This window comes from Cydia fagiglandana, chromosome 25 (genome assembly GCF_963556715.1).
Source record: "Cydia fagiglandana chromosome 25, ilCydFagi1.1, whole genome shotgun sequence".
Taxonomy (NCBI): domain Eukaryota; kingdom Metazoa; phylum Arthropoda; class Insecta; order Lepidoptera; family Tortricidae; genus Cydia; species Cydia fagiglandana.
This window is the reverse complement of record NC_085956.1, coordinates 10896947-10918893: the sequence shown is the minus strand read 5'-3', so window position 1 is coordinate 10918893 and position 21947 is coordinate 10896947. Positions and strand designations below refer to the sequence as shown.

Here is a 21947-nt window from a genome sequence, read left to right as displayed (position 1 = left end):
AAATAAAGTTACGAATGGCGGCCTTTTTTTCAAGTGAACATTTATATTCTGTGGCTATTGTATATATATTAAATATTTGATTGTATCAATAGAATCGGCTTAAAGGCTTAATGTAGATGTTGTGTTCGTCAACCGACTTCGAAAGGAGTAGTAATGTGTGTAGCTTTCAGTAGTCAAACTAGATGTACGATTGTATGGCTCCATACAATCTTACTGTACTGTATGGCGTCATACAATCTCGCTGGGCTTCAGTAGCGCGTGGATTAACAAAAACTAGTCCTTATTATTAAGGTGATAGAGTTCACGCGTATGTTATATGGCATTTGTGTGTGCATTACAATGAAATTGATTCTTATGAAATATGTGAACGCACGTTGAAATTTAAATATATATTTAATAATATAAAATATATGTCTCGAAAGATTTTATGTTTAGATTTAAAACTGCCTTAATGTCTCGATATTTGAACGTGTCACGATTAAGTTATTTTTAGTTCCTAACAGTATAAAAAAATGTACTTATGTAGAAACACCTTTTAGACCGAAGGAACTAGAAATTACTTGACGATTAAGTTGAGGTTACTGCCACAGGAAATGCTAGTTTTATAAAATATGTAACAGTTGTTACATATTATTAAAACGTTTTGTGTGTGTAGCCTTAACTGCGAGAGAGTAGTAACTGTGAAAAACAAGGGGGTGTAAATAAAAATTAACGAGAGATGAAATTCTGAAATATTTCTTTGCAAAAAAACTCCCTTTTGTACAAAAGTATCACAGTTAGTACTCTCTGTTCGGTGCTAGACACGATTTACTTTAGAACCTAGTGCCTAAACTTGGCCTTAGAAAGAATATACAAAGATTATTGTTTCAATTTGAAAATTCTATAAAAGTTGATGTTTTTGGTGAAAATTATGATTCCGACTGGGAGCGGATATAAAATTAACTAAAATTTAATAAAAAATAAACTGGGTTTGGACTAAACATCCAATAATGAATAACACTAACTACCTATGAAATAAATTAATAAACTTAATAGGGATACAACAAAATAACACAATACATATAAATACCTAACATGATTTTTCCTGTGTGTGATCCTCTAAAAATAATAAAAATATTGTGCCTAGTCTATTAAAAATTAATGCTACAGAGTGTGAAAAAAAACAACTTGTTACTACAGAAGAAGTTGCATAAATAAATGAAATAATATACGTGATAATTTTACTTGTACGATTGCCTTAAATTTTTAATACTATTTTAATTAAAAAAATATTGAAGCTCCTAGTCGACATACGAAGTGCTAACCCTTTGGGTACCTTATACTTATGCCTTAAAATATATTATATTATGAAATATGAAATTAAAAAATATATAAACCCAGGCAGCACACGAAAAGGGGCGTGGAGATTGAAAAAATGTTTTTTAAATTTTCAATATAGGCAAAAATGAATTTAAAAATATGATACTAAAATAAAATAATAAAATAAAGGCTAAAATTGTGTAGGTGGTAAAACTTAATAGATTCCTTTTCAATTAAAATATCTGTGTAGACAAAAGTCAGAGGTAGATTTATAAACTTTACTTATATTAATATATATAAATATTTATATTTTTAGGTTAAATTTAGATTATTGTATTTCTTGCCATAGATATCTATATAATTTATTTATTACGCGTATGCCCCGAAATATAAAAAAAGTGATAAATAAGTAAAATATTGAGATAAAAAAAATTAAAAATATAAACGCCCCCACGCCCCTAGTCTCGGAGCCAAAACCAAATGTGCCATTAAAACATTTATTTACAACCGTGCCTTTAAACAAATAAATAAAACCTTCTAATGTCTTTATTACAAATTGTATGTTATTACAACGCGTAACGTCAAATGTAACTAAAGGTACTTTTGATATAATGTTATGTCATGTTATATCAAATTTACCCACAAACGTGCCATGAACAGCCATTTTTGTACATAATTTATGTATAATATGTGATGTGTAGGGTGCAATTTATGTAACAAATAACATTTAAGGCAAAGCTCAGTCGTCCATACTATATGTATGAGCGGTTGAGCGGACGTAGCTTGTATTAAATTACATTAAGTACTAATTATTGTAACAGTTAGGTACCTAATAGTCTCAGATATTTTCGATTTATTCATTAGTGCATCTGGATATTAATTAATATTGCTTAAATATATTTATAGATGTCGTAAAATAGTTTTTAATAAGCATTTATACGGTAGAGTCTCATTAAAACTAGCTTTTTTATAGATCGCGCGTATATCTGAGATTATGTCTAATGCTTATAACATATTTATTTCAATGTAAACAAATTATGATATATGATTTATTTTTTATAGAAAAGTAATGGCGACGTCGGCCGTGGTCTGAAGAACGTTACATCCTGTATAAAATATGTATAATTGTGCCTTAATTTCGCTTGAAAATGTATTCCAGCACGCTTAAATATATAATACATAATTCCAATATACATATATATTATTTGATGACAGCTTTAGTGTTTGAATTCGGTAATTATATTATTAAGCGTGTGATAATTAATATTTTTGTATATTAATATTATATTATATTAATATAAGGAGCCCGCGCAAGCGACACGTCCACTGGAGGTAATATAACACCAAGCAAATAGATTTATGTCTATATTAACTTTACATATATTTCATATAATATAATTATGATTAACTATACTCAGTAAAATAAATATAAGTTATTGGGACTGTCAGTGTCAAATATAAGGCGCTATTAACTGTGAAATACAAAAGAGGCACCACGCATTGATAGTGTTACAAATATATTTTTGTTATGTGCCATTTTTGTATTTTCTTGTAAATTTTAGCGCTTAGATATATGACGCTGACTACATTTGTCGAGGCAACAAACTTATAACAAAACGTGAGTTTTGCAGCTAAGTTTGTAATAATTATGACGTTTCAGCAACGTCAGGCTAATCTGGTGTCTTATTATTATTAATATAAATATAGTTCCGACTATGTAATCTTGAAATCTAATATAATTATATAGTGTGTAGTCCTGCTTGCGTGCGAACTGTATGCCTGATATTATGAATAATTCATCTGTACAATTATTGTACAGATTAATTTTAAACGAGTTATAAATACTCAGGCCGTTATTTACAAACAAATGAATGAATAAAATATTGTAAAAGTACAAGAGTGAAAATCTCATCTTATTCTAAATTATAATGGTAGCACGTTTTAAAATAAACTAAGCGATTTGCTCCGATATTGTATCTCGTTGAAAATTACTCTGTATAAAAATGATATGTATTGTTATTTTATTTAATTTCTTATGAATATTATTTAAGTCTCGAACGCATACAGTTCTCACGCGAATAATTTTTTGATACTTCTTTATTATAATATATTATACAGTGTAACCTCTATAGGGAATACCAAATAAAATCACTAATTATTATTGTTTTTGTTTAAATCGCTTTCGATTTATAAGTTTATTGTTTGTCGTCGGTAGCGCCCTCTGTGGGGTTTACTTGTAACTTACATTACAGTATGGGTGTAATAAATAACTAATTGGATTACTTGTTTTATTTCCATATTTTCCCAAAAATCACTCCCAATGCTAGGAACATATTCGTTAAAATCCGTCATGGCTAGGTTCACACGGGGTAAATTTTTCCCGTATACCATATACGGGATTTTATCGAGTACCGTATTGACAGCAAAATTGGTATAGAGCTGTTCAAAATCGTTCAGACGGCTAGACGGCTTTCCCGCGTAGACGCCGTGTGAACGACTTTGATCGTTTCCTTACAAATTTGGCTGTCACTACGGTATTCGATAAAATCCCGTATACGGCGTACGGGAAAAAATTACGCCGTGTGAACCTAGCCTCAGGGTATAGGACATGGCAAATAAAATAAATCATTTATTCAGATGAAACAAACCCTATTTTACTAATGATTTCTTCTGCCAAACTGCAGGGCAGTTTGTTGGCAGAGGGAACTCCCTTAAAACATAGATGGGTAAACTTAGCTAATTGCCAAGGAACGAAGATACAATCAAACATTCATACCTACACACACACACACACGCGCGCGCACAAACACACATAAAATCTACTAAATTCAAGGCTAAGGTGCATTCGGCTATTATCGAAATTGAATTATAAAATGATATTCGATCGCTTCGTTGTCTTGTTGAATAGGCTTAAGGAGTGTCAGTAATAGTGTAAAAAATGAAACAAAAAATAAGTTTTAATATTTAAATGTAATTAAATATGATAAATACATATAACTTCTTATAACTATGTATCTGTATAAATAAAAACTGATTTTACATTATAAATGCAACCTTAAGTTTACAATGACTATGTTAATTCGATATATCGAATATGTACAATGCACAAAAATCACTGTTTTTCACAAATAAAATAAAAACTACATAACTGGTTAAAAAATCAAAAACAAAACTTCTTAAATCTACTTTTATTCAGTCTAAAGATTTCGTTGAAAGTAACAAAAAAACTATTGTGTCGATGGCCCGAAAAAAGGAAATATTTAAAATATCTTGACTTATATGTTAATTATTAAATTAAATATGTACAATCTTAGTATATTCTTAAAAATTCTTATTGGACTAAGTACTCGTATTTTGAGAAGACTCAATACATTAAATATATTATAAACTACGCATCGCGAAAGACAAATTAAACTTCGATTTATAGACGGCGTTTTCGTTCATTTCGTTGTAAAAAATGCACCAAATATATGAGTTTTTTGATATGGACAAGGCAGTGGCGTAGCTAGCATGGGTGGCACCCGGTGCGGAAAATGTGGGTGTCACCCCAAAATTCAATCAAAATTGTAAAATATATTTATTGGTTTTCTTTAAAAAGAGTATTTGTAATTTTTGTTAAATAGCTCAGGATTTACTCCATCACTTTCTTTTTACGAATTTTTATAGGTGGGCCTAGTGATGATCACGGTCGGGTGTCACCCCTAAATGGGTGACACCCGGGGGGGGACCGCCCCCGCCGCCTCCCCCTAACTACGCCACTGGGACAATATTGGCGATACGACTTTAAGCCATTATTCAGTATAGAGGTACCGACAGCTACTTATGGCTCCTCTACACGATGGGCCAGCGCCGGCCACTCCAAGGGACGCAGGCCGGTAGAATGAGATAGCAATATCACTTGCTCCATCGCATAAATGCGTCCCTTGCAGTGGCCGGCGTTGGCCCATCATGTAGAGGAGCCATTACATTAAATCAACCACTATCTCGATTATTCGTTCACTACACAAGTTCCAGTAAATGCCTATACTCTGTATATTTAAACGGAAGCTACAGCTTTCGTTTTTTATGGAAAGCACCAGTACAGTAAGCAGCAGAAATTGCTAAGCGGGCCAGGTGTTCAAAATGATCTTGACGCGACTTTATTGATAAGAGAATAAGAGCGTGTCTAGGTAATTTTGAACACTTCACCCGCATAGCAACTTCTGCTGCTGACTGTAGGACGCCTCGGCCCGGTCTAGCTTTTTGAACGCCAAACGCCGCATCCATTTGCCGTGCCACTGACGCCACGGGGGTAACATTTGTGAATAATTAATGCCAACCTAAAAGTGGGGTATTTTTCAGTAGATCTTTATCAGAAAACGATCGACGTCAAATGCCATCTTTGGCGTCGTCACGATTTTGCGGTGACGTCAATTGCCGTCTGTGGCGTTCAAAAGACTAGCGTGAGTCATCCTTCACTAGTAGAAGTGTGCATGGTATAATAATATACTCCGCCTGGTACTCTCTTCCCGTCTTTTCTAGGTCACCTGACTGACGCAAGCCTACGTCATCATGCGACAGCGCTATATGATAATATGCGATAACGCTATATATAGCGGCCATGTTATTGTGACGTAGGCTTGTGTCACTCTGGGAAGAGAAGACCATGTTTTATTAGACTATGGAAGTGTGTAAGGGCACAAGCTGGCCAGCGACACTACAAGTACTAGGCGCGGTAGAAGGGCGGCCCGCGGCTCACCGTGTACGTGGATAACGGTATGCCCTTGGTTCCGTAGATGGGTTCCGCGTTCTCGTACTCCACGTCGTAGTAGATACCCGTTTGGTTCTGGGGGAGATTGTTTATGTTAATAACGTAACGTGAGAACATTAGAACAAAATTTTCTTAGGCGTTTCTTTGGTTAGAATCATTTAAAACGCTATATTGATAAAAGCTCTAAACGTCATGCATAGGTAGAAAAAATATGAAGATTTGGAAAGGGGCATTTATTTTGACTTGCCGGGATTGATGCTTACTAAGAAAAACTTAAAAAAGAAAGTTAAGTATAAGTATGTATAAGTGAAATAATTGAAGGAATTTAGCTTCTTTAAATCAATAGCTATAAGGGGGAGGCCTATGTTCAGCAGTGGACGTCTTATGGCTGAGATGATGAAATCAATAGCTTCAGTTAGAAATGTCATATACTTACAGGATGGCTAAAAAATAAGCGCATTCCCGTTGCCAGGGAGGTTTTGGAATTATATTGAGCAACTTTTACTATGGTACCAGCCTGGTAATCGCGAAAAAAATGGCTGTTTCATACATTTTGGCTGGTCTATTTTCTATGCCCTATTATTTTATTTGCCCTAATGTTTCGAAGCGATCTGTCAAATTTGTACACAAACATAGACTAGGTAATAAAATGGTCAATCGAAATGTCATAATTGTAGGATAGAAAAACGGAAATTATAGTGGTAGGTCATAGACTTATAGACTAGGAGTCCTCTAGACGGAGTTTAGAGCAATTATTTCATGAAGCCGATGCTGCCAAATATACTGGGGTGCGGGGGACGAGGTGAGCGAGTCCCGTGCCGTGATTGGTCCATTCAAAGACACGGGCGTAAATGAGTAAAACTACCGTATACCGGGTGTGGCCTGTAATATGAGCAAAAAATTAAACTGTAGGTTGTACTCCTCATACTGACCAACATTTGTTCAGCGACTTTTAAAAATAACTTGTGCTTTGATTTTTAATACACTTTAAAATTTATTCTAAGACGCAATGTAGGTATTGCGAATTTTGTTATGTTTAAGGCGTGAAAAGCAACGTCAATCACAATGATATGGCGTGGCGATGGCGTCCATTGAAGATAATATTTATTTTGTATGAAAAATAGGGAGTTTAAATACTTCATAATTTTTAAAAGTTGTTGAACAAAAGTGCCATCGTTTGAGGAGTACAATCTATGTTTTAATTGTTGTGTGTGCTGGTGTTACAGGCCACACCCGGTATTTGTGGCAGAGGGGGTAGCGCTACTATGCTGTCTGGACTGTCTGTGTGGTAGGTACTCACGTGCAGGCTGCGTGCTCGGGACTTGGGGCGCGGCGCGTGCAGCAGGTCCGCGCGCTCCTGCGCGTGCGACGACGCTTCAGATGATGAAGACTCCGTCGCCATGTGGTTTGTGTAGCCTGCCACGTCAGACAAATTATTACATATCAAAGTGGTATCCAGACGGGCCTGATCAAATCGGTCGATTTGATCAGGAAAATAATTGGCGCCAATCTCATCTAGCGTCCACACGTTCACAATTTAATCACAAATTTTAGAACCACAAAAAAACGCAAGATCCTAGCATTCCATAGATAGCTTCGAAAATTGGCATTTTTGTGCCCGCACCTACTGATTTGATCGGGCAATTTAATTAGATTGGCGAAAAACGAACTAATCTGGATACGCCTTAAGAATCAACTGTATACAATAGTTATTTACGATACAAGTGCGGAAAAGAGGAAATTCGAAACGAGTGGCGATAAATTAAAACACGACCGAAGGGGGTGTTTTATATCGACACGAGTTGCGAATTACCTATTCGCACGTGTATCGTACAACGTTTTACAGTACATATGGCCCTTTAAACTTTTGACATACACACGAAAAGTGCTATGTTACGCACTAGTGCGGAAAAATAGGGCCATATGTACTGTAAAAGAACTTACTACTAATAAAGTTCCATAAGACCATCTCAATCGGTTATTTTCCCTCTTCCCCTTTGTCGCCTCTATAGTACCTACTCGTATTGTTGCTCTGTGGGCCTTAGCACAGAGCGGCTACCGCGAAAACCGAAACTCGCAAATTGCGGGGATCTTTCTCTTTTACTCCAATGAAGGCGTAATTAGAGTGACAGAGAAAAATCCCCGCAATTGACGATTTTCGGTATTGGCGGTAGCCCTACAGGAGTGGCGCGACAGTACGAGCCCCGATGCACATGTTTTCGTCTAGTGAGACCATTTTTTGAGGTTCTCGCGTTTGTTCAAAAATAATGTTTTTGTTTAAAAATTACTAATATTTAATGCTTATACTAATGTATTTTATTTTATATGGTAATACTCTGCAATAACTAAATCCAAATACAAGAACCGTTAGTACTGAAAGAAAAAAAATTATGACTTTTTATTTTTTTATTGACGGGTAGGATTACAACATATGTGAAGGGCTATTACTAGGGAAAGCAATAGGGCTCTGCCAATGTACTGACAATTTTGTTTCGAGCCCCTGCATGCAGCAGTGCTGTAGGAGAGGACAATATGATTTGGACAACGTTTTTGAAAAGTCCTTTTTTTCAGCAATAAAAGTCTCATGCAATTTTATTATACGATCAAAATAAACTACATTAAACATTGCTATTATGGTTCCCATTACTGGGTCATTTTATGTTCATGTGTAAAATTTATTAAAATAAACAAAATTGTTGCGTGGAACTAGACGAAATAATTTGCATCGGGGCTCGTATTAATAATATTAATATTTTTGTATTTTACTTTTATATTCATATTATAAATGACCTAGCCTAAGAAGAAAAATAAATAAATTGATATTAATATCTCTAATTAATACAGTTAGAAAAAGACAGGTAATCTATGTTGCAGGCGAAATACTGTCGCGTCACTTTGCTAGGGGTTATTGGGGGGGGTGAATGAAATATTAGGTACTGACCATACAGGTTGTGGTGCGAGCCTGCCGTGTTGGCGCGCGACGCCACCGTGTTCAGCGTGCCCGAGTGGTGCAGACCCAATCTGTAGACAACAAACCATGGGAAATTTTATATGAGAACAATTCATGGTTCTGTAGGGAAAACAATTGAATTCAATATTAATAACCTACCTACCTAACCCTACCTACCTACCTAGAATGACCTACCTATACCCCTATGGACCTAGAATGAGGTGGGAAAAAAGTTCATATAAGTACCTAAATATAATTTATGTCTTGACGCGCGGTTGCCTCACAACTTTTAAACTCAGCAACGTGGGACTTGCTTTATATTTAGTATATTATAAGTAAAATAAATTATTTCAACCAAATAAAAGAAAAGGTTTAGGTCGTGTCATACCAGAAGGTTAACGACGAGTTGGAGATTGCTCCACCGACAAGAACACAGCTCTTAAATATAAAGAAGATATTATAAGTAGTATAGTAGTAGCAGGCGTGGCTCACTCCGCGATTTCGTCGCTTTGCTACAGGTAGCTAAAAGTACATATCCGTTCCACACCAATTTTGGAGGCTAGCCATAAGCCGCGCGTGGCGCTGTCGCCACCTAGCGGCCATATCTGTCTTGATCGTAACAGACTCGTTTTGTTTGAGAGTAAGTCTTCTGTACCTAGTAAGTAGGTACTATTATTTATTCTGTGGTAACTGGTAGTAGTACAGTACCTGGGCATGGGCACGGGCGGCAGCGTGGGGTAGCCGCCGAACATGGCCGAGGAGGGCCGCGTCGCCATCGTCTGGCTCTCCGTCTGAAAACACACCAATTTAATATAATCGTCTAGTAATAGGTACCTACAATCAGATAAATAATATAAATTTCATAAACTTAGAAGTAAACCTTACTCGTTTTATTCCCATTTGTCCCCGTCCCACGTGACCGCCGCCATACATGAGGCGGGGACAAATGGGAATGAATTATATGCGGCGACTATTCCCATCCGTGCCTGGCGTGGACAAATGGGAATACAACACATACACACATATATATAGAAATGGGTCACGATCAGAATAAGTATTTAATATAGATTGGTCAAACCAAATAGGTCAAAAAATAAGAACAAAAAAACTATACTCATCCTTTTCTTTTGGGTGCTAGTACTAGTGTAAGACAAAAATAGTATGATTCTCTCTGACTATGTTTGAAATGAGACAGTCCTTTGACAAACTATATCTTACCGCGTAGTGGTTGGACTGAGCCATCGCCTCGGCGATCTGCGCCCAGCGCATGCGCTCCTCCAACGTCACCTATACATATACACAATCGTCATCATTCTCTACGACACATACATACAGGTGTCCCATAAGTGACACGTCACAGTGACACTGGAGGTAGACCAGCCCAAACCAACTTAACATGACCCCCAGTAAAAGTGGCACGGTTTTCGAGTTATTGCCAAATTAAGGTTTTTCATGAATTTTTACCGTTTTTAACATTGTTTGTGCCAGTGTGCACTCGGAAAGGTCTCGAAGTTAGTTTTTTTATGTGTACGGCATCATGAATAGTTAATTAAGATAACGGAATAGGTATTTTATCGATAAACAATGTAAAATACAAAAAAGTACTGGTTTAATCTTGAATTAAATTCACAGCGAAACATCAATTTCGACTTTGACCACCTGTCGTGAAAAAAAAAATACTAGAAAAGTAACTGTGACGTGTCACTTATGGGACACCCTGTATACACAATATAAAGTTTATGTATTTGTATAGTAATGTCACCCCACACTAGCGTCTTTTGAGCGTTGGCGTCTAGTCAGCGCTATGGAATAAGACGCTGTTGCGCTAACGTTGCGTCGAGCAGCAGCCATAGGGTTGACTAGACGCCGACGCTCGAGAGACGCTATAATAGTGTGGGGTGGGGTGGCCCATAATGTTTTATGGAAAGTGAGAAATAACACAAAGTATCTAAATGTAAATCAAAACAGATATCTGGGCTGGGTTTAAACCAGCGTTTTCAGTTTTTGCAAATGCTTTAAATTGAACTTCGACTAATGTATTCAATCTTCTTTATTATTTATGGTGTTTCTAGTTTAACCCTTTAACCGCCAGAGTCTGATATATAAGTCATTACATATCCAGCTCATTTTGCCACAGTCTGATAAATAAGACAAAGATCTGATTTGGTTTTTACAGCACATTTATAACTCCCGTAACTATGCCAACCTTACTCTGCGTGGTACAATTACTGTCGGTGGCGACACGAGCAAGCTCGATCAAAAATTGCTGGCGGTTAAAAGGTTAAAATAACAATTTAAATATTTTTAGCCCAAAATAAACTAACGGTGGGACAAGGCAAAACTACTTAAAAAGGATTCAAAGTACTCAAAAAATAGGCGCTTTATAACAGTTGGGCAAAATGAATCAGCAAAATGTCGAAGCTTCAATAAGTTATAGGGCAAAATTAATCAGCATAATGCCGAAGCTTCAATAAGTTAGGGCAAAATGAATCAGCATAATGCCGAAGCTTCAATAAGTTAGGGCAAAATGAATCAGCATAATGCCGAAGCTTCAATAAGTTAGGGCAAAATGAATCAGCATAATGCCGAAGCTTCGAGTAAGTTAGGGCAAAATGAATCAAAGAAACAATACGACTGAAATGAGTGTAAGATTACCTGGTACGGCGGGCCCCCTACTGGTGGGGCCTTGATGGTGTTGACCCCCTGCATGTAGCTGAATACCGGCGACCCCATGCCCGCCGCCTTCTGCTCGCGGGACCATTTGCGACTGCAACGTAATACAATTAGAATATTTGGGGACTATGTAAGATCAATTTAACCCCAAAATAATCAAATATTATAGTGGGCACCGGGCGACGATAAATGCACATGGTCAAGGTAGAAACAGTGACTCAGCGTACACAGTGGCTCAGTCAGTCGCCCAAATATCGCTATACACTGTAGCACCCTTACCCCTCTATTCATATAACCTTATTAACTCGTCCATTTTAATTTGTTCGATTTCCTAATGTTTCTTTTGTATTATCAGGAAAACAATAGCCTATACTCTCTCATCTTGGAATTAGGTTGAGTGAGCCACTGTACCCGGCTATTTTTTTTCGAATCACTTTTTCCCTCCTTGATCCTAAATAGCAGGTAAAACATTATATAGGAAACAATGACTTATGGTCAGTGTCGGATTTGCCATAAGGCCCAGTGGGCCCGGGCCTAGATATTTAGACCGGAAAATTGTCAAAAAAATTCGCTGATGATAACAAGAAATAACTCAAAATGTAGTCATTTGGGTGCACCCATCTTGGGTGCTGAGAAAGGGGCGGCTACAGGGCCTGGGCTTAGGGCGGCAAATACTGCAAATCCGCCACTGCTTATGGTGTAATACCTCCAACTGAGGAGTGCAGCCAGCGTTGCGGCGATGACGAGTGCAGCGGCGAGGGACGCGCCGACCGCCACGCCCACCACCTCGCCGTCCACCTCGCAAGTCGAGCCGTAGTATCCCGACGAACAGCTGCAAATACAGGTCTATCTTAACATTTCTTACATTTTTGTACACATTAAAAAATTACCGACCTTGACGATGCCTTTACCAACCATCATCATCATCATATCAGCCAGAGGACGTCCACTGCTGGACATAAGCCTCCCCCAAAGAGTGCCACAATGACCGGTCTTACATCCAGCGGACTCCCGCGACCTTCACCAGGTCGTCAGTCCACCTTGTGGGGGGTCTACCCACGCTGCGCCTTCCGGCCACCAATACCAATTAGGTATATTAGGAATAAAATGACCATACATTACATTTTAACAGCGAATATTGCGCTTTACTTCCATGTTTGTTAAGTTTCGAGACAGTTTCTTCCGATAATAGTTTTGTATCCATGTATTCCCGCGGTCCCAGGGGGAAATGATATTATTCCTCTCTGTCCCCGCCTATGACACGTGAGTCGGGGACAGGCGGGAATACACAGTTGCTACTAAATACCTGCAAGTGGGGCGTCGTTTGGTCACGGCGCCCAGGTGCGTCTTTTCTAGTTAAATTTCCATGGAAATGAAAGGTGTCTTCCCCTTTCTCCCCACCTCTAGTGACCGCGCCGCCGTACATGATGTGGGGGCAAATGGGAATGATTCATACGAGTGTACGTATTCCCATCTGTCCCCACTTTAGTCATGTGGGGCGACATGGTTCGTGGACACATGGGAATACACCGTTGCTATTACCTGCAGGTGGGGCGTCGGTTGTTGTAGTGACAGGTACCCCTCTCGTTACAGTGACTGCTGGCGCACGCGCGGCAATCTCTTCCAGCTAACGGCCCTGATTCTTGCGCGTCTAGTGTCGTATCCGGACAGGAGCACCTAAACAGCAGAATAGTTCTTTAAACTATACTAGTTAGGCTGACAGCATTTGCTAGCTTGAGCGACAAATAGTTACCTATAAGTATACCGAAACTTTTTTATTTTAATTAAATTACTTCATTGCTCAAACTCAGAAAAAATTACAATTAAAGGCATTCTCTTTCTTTCTTTCACATTTATCGAAACGTTTACATTTATCAGTAGGCATAATTGTGGTATTCGGGGCAAACTGAATCACTGTAATGTTGGGGCAAAAAAATTTTGGTTCTGGATAAAATCCTGTGCTATATTTGACATTTAGGTTGTCAATCAATTATTTTAGGGTGCAACCGGGAAAGCGCAAAGATGATGAGTTTGTCTTACCGGAAGCCTCCCCAGGTGTTGACGCAGTGAGCGAGCTGGTGGCAGTCGTTGTACTCTGGAGAAGCGCATTCATCCAGATCTGAAATAAAGAAACATGATGAATTATTTTGTCACCAACCACCTAGATTCCAAGTACATAAGTAAGCTGTTTGTATATAATATAGGTACAGTGTGGAAAGATATGTCGGGCCCTGGAGGGAAACTACCTTAAATCCTTAAGTTGGCTCATTTTACTTAAAGGACATTCCTTTGTTTAAAAAAAAAAGAATATAAAGATTTTTCTTTATTTCTTCAATTTCGCTTGCTAAAAATATTCTTGAGTACTAAATATTCGATTTTATGGATATTTTGTACGACTGACGCGTGTAAGACCTAATGTTTCTCGGAGAAATGTTATCATTAACATTAACATCCAAAAAATTGCGAGTGTATATTTTTTGGAAGTTTTACTCGGTTCAATTCCCAGTCGAGACAAAGCGAATTTAAAAAAAATCTTTGAATGCAATTTTGTTTCTTTTTAAAAATAAAGGAGTGTCTCCTTTAAGTAAAATGAGCCAACTTAAAGATTTAAGGTAGTTTCCACACTGTAGGTACGAGTATACTGTCATCGAGCAATCTTTATCTGCCCACCCCTTCAATACTCAAACAGATGGGAAGGAATTTTGTACCCACGTTCCACGTGATCGAAGCGGGGAGACACAGGAATACCGATAAATCATTCTTTGTTCACTAGGAATATGCTGTTTTTTTATACCATATCGGTGGCAAACAAGCATACGGCACGCCTGATGGTAAGCAGTCACCGTAGCCTATGGACGCCTGCAACTCCAGAGGTGTTGCATGCGCGTTGCCGACCTTTTAAAAACCTGTACACTCCTTTTTTGAAGAACCCCATAATGTAGAACCTCGGGAAAACCTCGGAAGGGAGCTCATTCCACAGCCGGAGCGTCCGCGGGAGGAAATTCCTCTTAAATCGCACAGTAAGCGACCATTTAGGTTCTAAATACAAATGGTTTAATCGCAGTAATATGGTTACATAGTGGTCTTAAACGTACAAAATTGTTCTACATATTACGCCTTTTCTGGCGTGCGAATATCAAATGAAAAACTTAAAATTAAAAGACTAAATAGGGTCTAGGGTGTGGCTGTACCTTTAAGTGGAGCCACGGCACCGGCGAGGTGATCCACCCACAGCGCCGAAGCCCCGACGTTGTTGGAGCGGCGCCGCAGCACACCCAGCACCTGCTTGTGTATCTCGGCGCCCACTGCTGGCCGCAGCATCTCTCCTGACTCCGACATCTGTGGGATAAATTACTCATCAATCATATATCCGGGTTTTCGGTGCGGGAATGTTTTACACTAGCCTAATAAAATAACAGGTAAAAACTGTAAAAAACGATTAATTCATAGTTTGGTAGGTAACTATTTTACAATAAACAAAGTTATAAATAAACGCATCAAAAAATCATTCCCGCATCGATGGTATACACCCACTTGCCAGAATTTCATTTGCCATAATTTCATTTGCCATAATAGTCAACAGCCATTATATTGTTTCCCATAATTACATATTCAATACTTATTGTTTACTATATTAGTCACGTGCCAGAAACTTTATTTCCCATAACATCAATTTCAATAATATCATTTGTCATCATCATTGTAAGCCATAATTATCACTAGCCATAATATATTTTTTTTACAAAAAGCAAATGCTACTAGAGAAATGGGTTAGGTTAGGTTTGAACTGCGATCCTTACAGAAAAGAAATGCTACTGGAAAAGTAGGTTAGGTTAGGTATGAACTGCGACCCATACAGAAAATAAATGCTACTAGAAAAGTAGGTTAGGTTAGGTTTGAACTGCGACCCTTACAGAAAAGAAATGCTATCAGAAAAGTGGGTTAGGTTAGGTTTGAATTGCGACCCTTACGGAAACCAAAGCTACTAGAAAAATGGGTTAGGTTAGGTTTAAACTGCGACCCTTACAGAAAAAAAATACTACTGGAAAAGTGGGTTAGTTAGGTGAGGTTAAATATTCTATTAAATAGTATTATTACAATTAATAATATGGACAACAACACGTATGGCACTCGTACGTTCTGGAATCTAATAATCGGGTAAAAAAAGAGTATGTCACATCATTTTTATGGTAAACAAACAATTCGGGCAAATGAAATTCGGGCAAATAAAATTCGGGCATATGAGTATTATTTTATATAATTTTCGGACAAACAATAGACAACCCGCATCGATAACCCCGATGTATGCTCATCATCATCATCCTCCTCCTAGCGTTTGTCCCGTACTGCGACGCGACGGAGTCCGCTTTTCTACTTTTCTCCTTCCACTTCGCTCTATCCTGGACATTGGTTTCCGCTAACCCACAGGCGTTTAAATCTTTGGCGATGACGTTACGCCACCGCTACCTTAGTTTGCCCCTCCTGTTTGGGCCTGGTAAGGCGAGGTGATGGAGGGATAAGTTACTATTATTATGTTATAAGCGAGAGAATTATTATTATAATGCTGGTAGAGTTCGACCAAGCTAAATCTGCACGGACAAATGACTGGATGGTTAGCCAATCAGTGGGGCACGATGAATCCTTGATGGACGCTCGCTAATCAGTGGGGCACGATGAATCCCTGGACGTTCGCTAATCAGTGGGGCACGATGAATCCCTACACGCTCGCTAATCAGTGGGGCACGATGAATCCCTACACGCTCGCTAAACAGTGGGGCACGATGAATCCCCGGACGCTCTCTAATCAGTGGGGCACGATGAATTCCTGGACGTTCGCTAATCAGTAGGGCACGATAGATCATTGGACGTTCGCTAATCAGTGGAGTACGATGTATTCATAAAAATCGTAAAACATACCAATATAGTATAGTTAACGTAGACGCCCGAGCCAAGCTCGCGGTGCACCGAGTTTATAGACCCGCTCACGAATTCGTCGGAGAATGGAGTCATTGAGAATGCAGAGTCGATCTGTGGGACAATATTAATCACTATTACAAGACAATATTTGCAGAGGTTCAAAAACTAGAGAAAAATATATATATCGAATACTTAATAGTAATACGTAATACTTAGGTGCCTTTATTTTTCTGACTGTACACACCTAAATATTCTGTCGTTTTTAATATAATTACAAGTAAATTAGCATAAGAAATACTTACAGCTCTAAGTGCCTCGTAGCTCAACTGCTGATACAGCTCAGAATCCTTGTCCGTTAACTTGTTATCCCATGTCATCTGAAAAGCAATAGTTTTTGGTTTATAGGAGTAGAGATGTCGTTAGTGTCAAACATGCAGTTGATCTTTTCTACAGCTATTACAAAGTGTACGAGGTGATGAGATGTTGAACCATCTAATAACTCTTCACACTTAAATGGCTGAACTGGTATAGAAATTGTTTCAGCCCGAAATGACACAGAATAGTTTTTTTTGTTGGGAATCATCCCTTGAAGGGTTGGAATCGACTATGGAAGTGGGATATAAACATACTAATTCGGCGCAGACAGACTCACATACATTAAAATAGATACATACCGGTTTATCATAGAGTCGGTCCACCCTCAGGTTTAACACTAGAGAGACGACGCGCCGGCACGGATCGCGGTGCGTGCGCCGCGCGTAGCCGGGTCGGCACTGGCAGCTGGATATACCTGGGGCACAAGATAGGGCAAAATTAATCACAGTTACAATCATCATGACAATACAGGGCAAAATTAATCAGATTCACATTGATCCGCACTAGGTCGTGTTAAAATTGATTACCTAAGGTAATTTTAGACGCAAAAGCAATTGGCAGTCAAAAGATTTTCAAGTGCTTGGCAGTTGAAGCCGTTAGCAGACGGCATTGCACTTTGAGCGTTATCGCTGAATAGGAACAATTCTTTGTGACCGTGGGATTAAGTACGAGTATATATAGTGGTTTGTTAATAATTCTTAACTAACCTGCTTCCGTCCTGCATTTCTCGTTCTGCGCCTGGTCACATGTGGAGTCGTCGCCAACTATACACGTGTCGATCCTGCAAACAATCGAGTATTCATGAATGAGACAGCGATTTAACTCCTCACACTTTTCTCTACACCACACGAGACAGGCATTTTTTGGGTTCCGTACCCAAAGGGTAAAACGGGGCCCTGTTACTAAGACTCCGCTGTCCGTTCGTCCGTCTGTCATCAGGCTGTATCTCACTAACCGTGATAGCTAGACTGTTGAATTTTGCGCGAACCTCTCGCTTGCGGCCCGCGAATCTCTCGCTTGCGGCCCGCGGACCTCTCGGTTGCGGCCCGCGAACCTCTACTCAGACTCAGAGTACTATTGACAAAATGTCAAAGTCACAAATATTACCAAAGTGTAGCCCGCGTCTACTTTGTGGCACTTGGCTGCTAAAAGGTTACCGACCGCTGGTTTAATGCGTTGGAGCTGCTGATAGTCAGAGGTTACGGATTCGAATCCTGGCTGGTAAGGATAAGTCCTAGCTCCGTTCGGCCATAGACAAATGGAAAGTGTGGTAACTTCATTATATAAGTTTTCTTACCAAAACGCTACCACTCTTTCTTTATATTTCTCTATGGTTAGGCTAAGTAGGGAAAGCGTCAATACGAGGAGGATATCGGCGAACAAACCTGACTGTAGCTTGGGGTCGCGGGCGGGGGCGATAAGCTGGTGGTCGCCGCGCCGGTGTTGGCGCGGGCTCCGCTGGAACCGCTACGCCGGTACCCACTGCCGGGGGGTGGCTGGGGTGGAGGACTGGTGTTGGAGGTGCTATGAACAGACAAATAGTTCCAGTGGCAATTTAAAAAAAATCGTGAGCTCAAGCCTGGATTGCGCCCGATAGAACAAAAAAATGCCCTAAGAAAAAAATACAAAAAGAGGGTGTGAAATTATGTATCCTGTAAGTTACGATGCCAAGAATGTTGCAAAACCATCTGCTGATGAATTTACCATGTGTTTCGATCAAAAGATATACAATCTCTCAATAACTAACTGTAAATCTTTCCTTAGGGGCTTTTTTATTTATTTACACGTTCTAAGGAAGCAAATTTAGCGCATATTATTTTCTCTCAAAAACCTTTTGCGCCTATCTATAACATCACTATTTCTTGATACACAATAACCATCCTGATGTTACAACCAGCCTGATTTCTTAGTCAAACAGTGTAATTTTACCAGTATGCTGCACATGATGATTGGGACCATCGCATAAGCTCAGGTACATAGTAGTTAAAAGCTGACAATCTTCATCAAAAAAAACTACGACGGACAATCTCTTGCCCCTGTATATTCAACCATCACTACTGCATCCACGAAAAGAAAGCTGGAAGCATAACTCACCAGAATGCTGTATGCTCTGCACCCTGGTAGGCTCCACATGATGGCTGGAAGTGTCGAACAGGTTGAGATAAGTCCGCTTGCCGTCGATGGACACAAACCCTTGCTCGCCCGACGGTGACACGATGATATCGTCTTCAGCGTGGCCCGATATTGGGTTCACGTTCTCGATGTGGACTGGAAAAAAAAGAAAAGAGTTAATTAAGTTTTAAATGTCATTTTTTTATAGGACAATTTTACACAGATACCTAGTCCCACGGTAAGCTCAATAAGGCTTGTGTTGTGGGTACTAGACGAAGATATATATAAGGTATACATAGGTATATGAATACTTACATACAAAGAAAACATCCATAACACAGGAACAAATATTTGTGATGAACACACAAATAAATGTCCTTACCAGGATTCGAACCCGGGACCTCCTGCTTCGTAGGCAGGGTCACTACCGACTAGGCTAGGAGACCGTTATTTAATGCTCTTCAACAGCAAAGTTTCCATCAAGAACTTTAAATTCCAAACCAAGTTCTAGATACTCACCCGAAGCACCGCCCTTTTCACCAGGCCCCTGAATGGCAGACACAGTGACGTCGAAGATTTCTCCATACCCCGGTAAGGGTGCCGTAAGAACAGGGGCGTCCGGCACCGGACGCCGGCTGCCGGCCGGCTTGAAGTCCGGATCATCGAGCACTATGCCGGGACGACGGTACGGACGGTACGGCGTTTGGGATGCTGAAGAAAGATGTACAACCACATTCGTTAATTATTAATGATAGTCCATCCATAAAAATAAAATCGCAGATCATTTATTGTTTTACTAAATGGTGAGAATAAGAATGTGAAACACAACAATTTTTTTTTTTTTGAAATGTGATATACCTAATCTGGAGCGAAATTGGTTTAATCTTTTGACGTATCGTGAGACAACTGTTTTCCAAGTTATTAGCAGAAGTCATTATTTAATTTTATTCTTTAGAGATGTGCCGGGGATCAGAAAATTTAAGAAATGGCAGAGAGTATCTATACATCGACAAAAGACTAAAGAGAAATGAAACAATTATTTATACTTACATGGTGATGGTTGTGCATTGATAGAAGACGTCTTCACCACACTATGCGGACTTTCCAGCACACTAACTGTGGGAACGTGAGACATCAGACCTTCAGTCGGAGTCGCAGCCGCGGCAGCAGAAGACTTATACTCATCTATCGAAGACTCAATGATGTCTATAATAGTCTCAATCTTGGTCTTGTTCCCTGGTTTCTCATCAATCTTGTATTTATCTTTCTTATCGGCGATAAACGGCTCCTTTTTCTTTTCTGGCTTCTTTTCCACTTTAGCTTTCTCTGTAGTTGTCTTTGTCTCTGTTGTAGTTTTGGCCTTTTCAGTGGTTGGTTTGGTTTCAGTTGTAGTTTTTGGTTTTTCCGTGGTAGGTTTGCGTTCAGTGGTGGTTTTTGGTTTTTCTGTTGTAGTTTTGGCTTTTTCAGTTGTGGTTTTGGCTTTTTCGGTGGTTGTATTTGGTGGTTCTGTTGTTGTCTTTTCTGTTGTGGAAGTTGTTGTTTTTTCCGTTGTTGTTGTGGTTGTTGTTGTTGTTGTACTGCTTGTAGTATCAGGGGCTGTGGTTAGCTTGTTTTCTTCTTTCTCGTTTTCTTCGGTAGTGTTAGAGACAGGCAGATTAAGTAATGGTACAGTCTCTTTCTCAACTTGGACGAGATGGTTATCATGATTAGTGTCATTTTCTGCTTCTTCCTCTTCGTCTAAGTTTGGTATATCAACAGGCATTGGAGGAGGTTTGTATATAGGTAGACCAGGGTTGGGCCTTCTACCTGGCATATTAGGTGGCCTAGGTCTAGGCCGTTGCCAAGGAGGAATGTTGGGCCTATGGAACCCTGGCCTGTGAGGGTTCAGTGGTGGTACAATTTGTTCAGGCAAATTAACACCATGATGGGGTCTATCGAAGGGGTACGGGGGAGGGGTTTTTGTAGGATGAAAGGTGTGAGTTGGAGGGGTTAGAGGTTTATCAAAGTCAGGCATAGGTGGTACATCAGATATTCGAGGTGGTCCTCTGTTATTGATCCTAGAATTCATAGGTCTGCCTGGCCTGAGGAGTTGCGTATTAGCTTGCACGTTGACATTTCCGTTTAGAAGCTTAACTATACCAGTTATAATGTTCTGTATTTCTGTGTTCTGTCTTCCCTCATTAGGGTTGATTGTGGCATACATCGGCTGCACTACAGTAGGCCGTATTCTGGGCCCCAAAGGCAACGCCCTGGCCTTTGGAGCCCTTCTGGCTTCCCCCGGAAAGTTAAACTCGAATCTATCCCCGTCTGAGGACATAAGCACCTCATTCTCGTGACTAAAACCCGTAGTTTTCGTTGGATGTATATCATAGTATTTCCTTTTATTGTGTAGTTCTATTTCGTTGTCTATTTCATTGTTTGACGATGGTATTTCATCAAAGTTTAGAGATCTAGATGCTCTGTCACTAGGATCAGCTGATCTGGCTACAATGACATGTTTTTCTGTTTCTTCATCAGTGACTATGTCTTCAGGTTCTAGGTCGTCTAGGTCATCGTACCTGGCGAGGCTAGGTTCTATCCTAAAAGCTAGGTTGTCTGACTGGGTAGTGTGGAGGACTTGATCTTCTGAATGATCGACGGAGTCTGATTTTGGAGATAGCTGGGATATCGTGTAGATTTCTTCGTAACCTGAAATAAAACAAATAATCTTAAGTATTTTAATTTTACTCTTAAATAATTGTCTTATTGCATTCTAAAGAGGCCTAAGGCTGCGTTTCCACCAGATGTGCGGGGATGTGTCGCATGGGATGTGTTTGTAGAACCAATAGAATCACTTTAAAACCTATCCACGCTTAACGCAGCTCTAATAGT

The 21947-nt window shown here is 39.3% G+C and overlaps 2 protein-coding genes across 2 annotated transcripts in view; one reads left to right on the top strand and one right to left on the bottom strand.

Annotated features, from left to right (window-relative positions):
• The window catches only part of LOC134677186 (talin-1), a 99393-nt gene extending 95817 nt beyond the window's left edge, over positions 1-3576 (top strand). The window contains exon 62 of the mRNA XM_063535631.1: positions 2362-3576. The gene's annotated coding sequence lies outside the window, so the exon portion shown is untranslated. The remainder of the gene's footprint in view (positions 1-2361) is intronic.
• A 2392-nt stretch (positions 3577-5968) lies between these two features.
• LOC134676862 (uncharacterized) overlaps positions 5969-21947 on the bottom strand; it is a 46426-nt gene continuing 30447 nt past the window's right edge. Inside the window, exons 3-20 of the mRNA XM_063535244.1 lie at positions 20127-21764; positions 19596-19787; positions 19059-19232; positions 18350-18488; positions 17672-17745; positions 17264-17379; positions 16892-16966; positions 16590-16700; positions 14864-15011; positions 13713-13791; positions 13215-13349; positions 12379-12504; positions 11655-11766; positions 10218-10286; positions 9708-9790; positions 8991-9070; positions 7350-7465; positions 5969-6124 (exon numbers count right to left, since the gene is read on the bottom strand). Coding sequence (XP_063391314.1) covers positions 6005-6124; positions 7350-7465; positions 8991-9070; positions 9708-9790; positions 10218-10286; positions 11655-11766; positions 12379-12504; positions 13215-13349; positions 13713-13791; positions 14864-15011; positions 16590-16700; positions 16892-16966; positions 17264-17379; positions 17672-17745; positions 18350-18488; positions 19059-19232; positions 19596-19787; positions 20127-21764 — 3587 coding nt within the window. The 3' untranslated portion in view covers positions 5969-6004. The remainder of the gene's footprint in view (positions 6125-7349; positions 7466-8990; positions 9071-9707; positions 9791-10217; positions 10287-11654; positions 11767-12378; positions 12505-13214; positions 13350-13712; positions 13792-14863; positions 15012-16589; positions 16701-16891; positions 16967-17263; positions 17380-17671; positions 17746-18349; positions 18489-19058; positions 19233-19595; positions 19788-20126; positions 21765-21947) is intronic.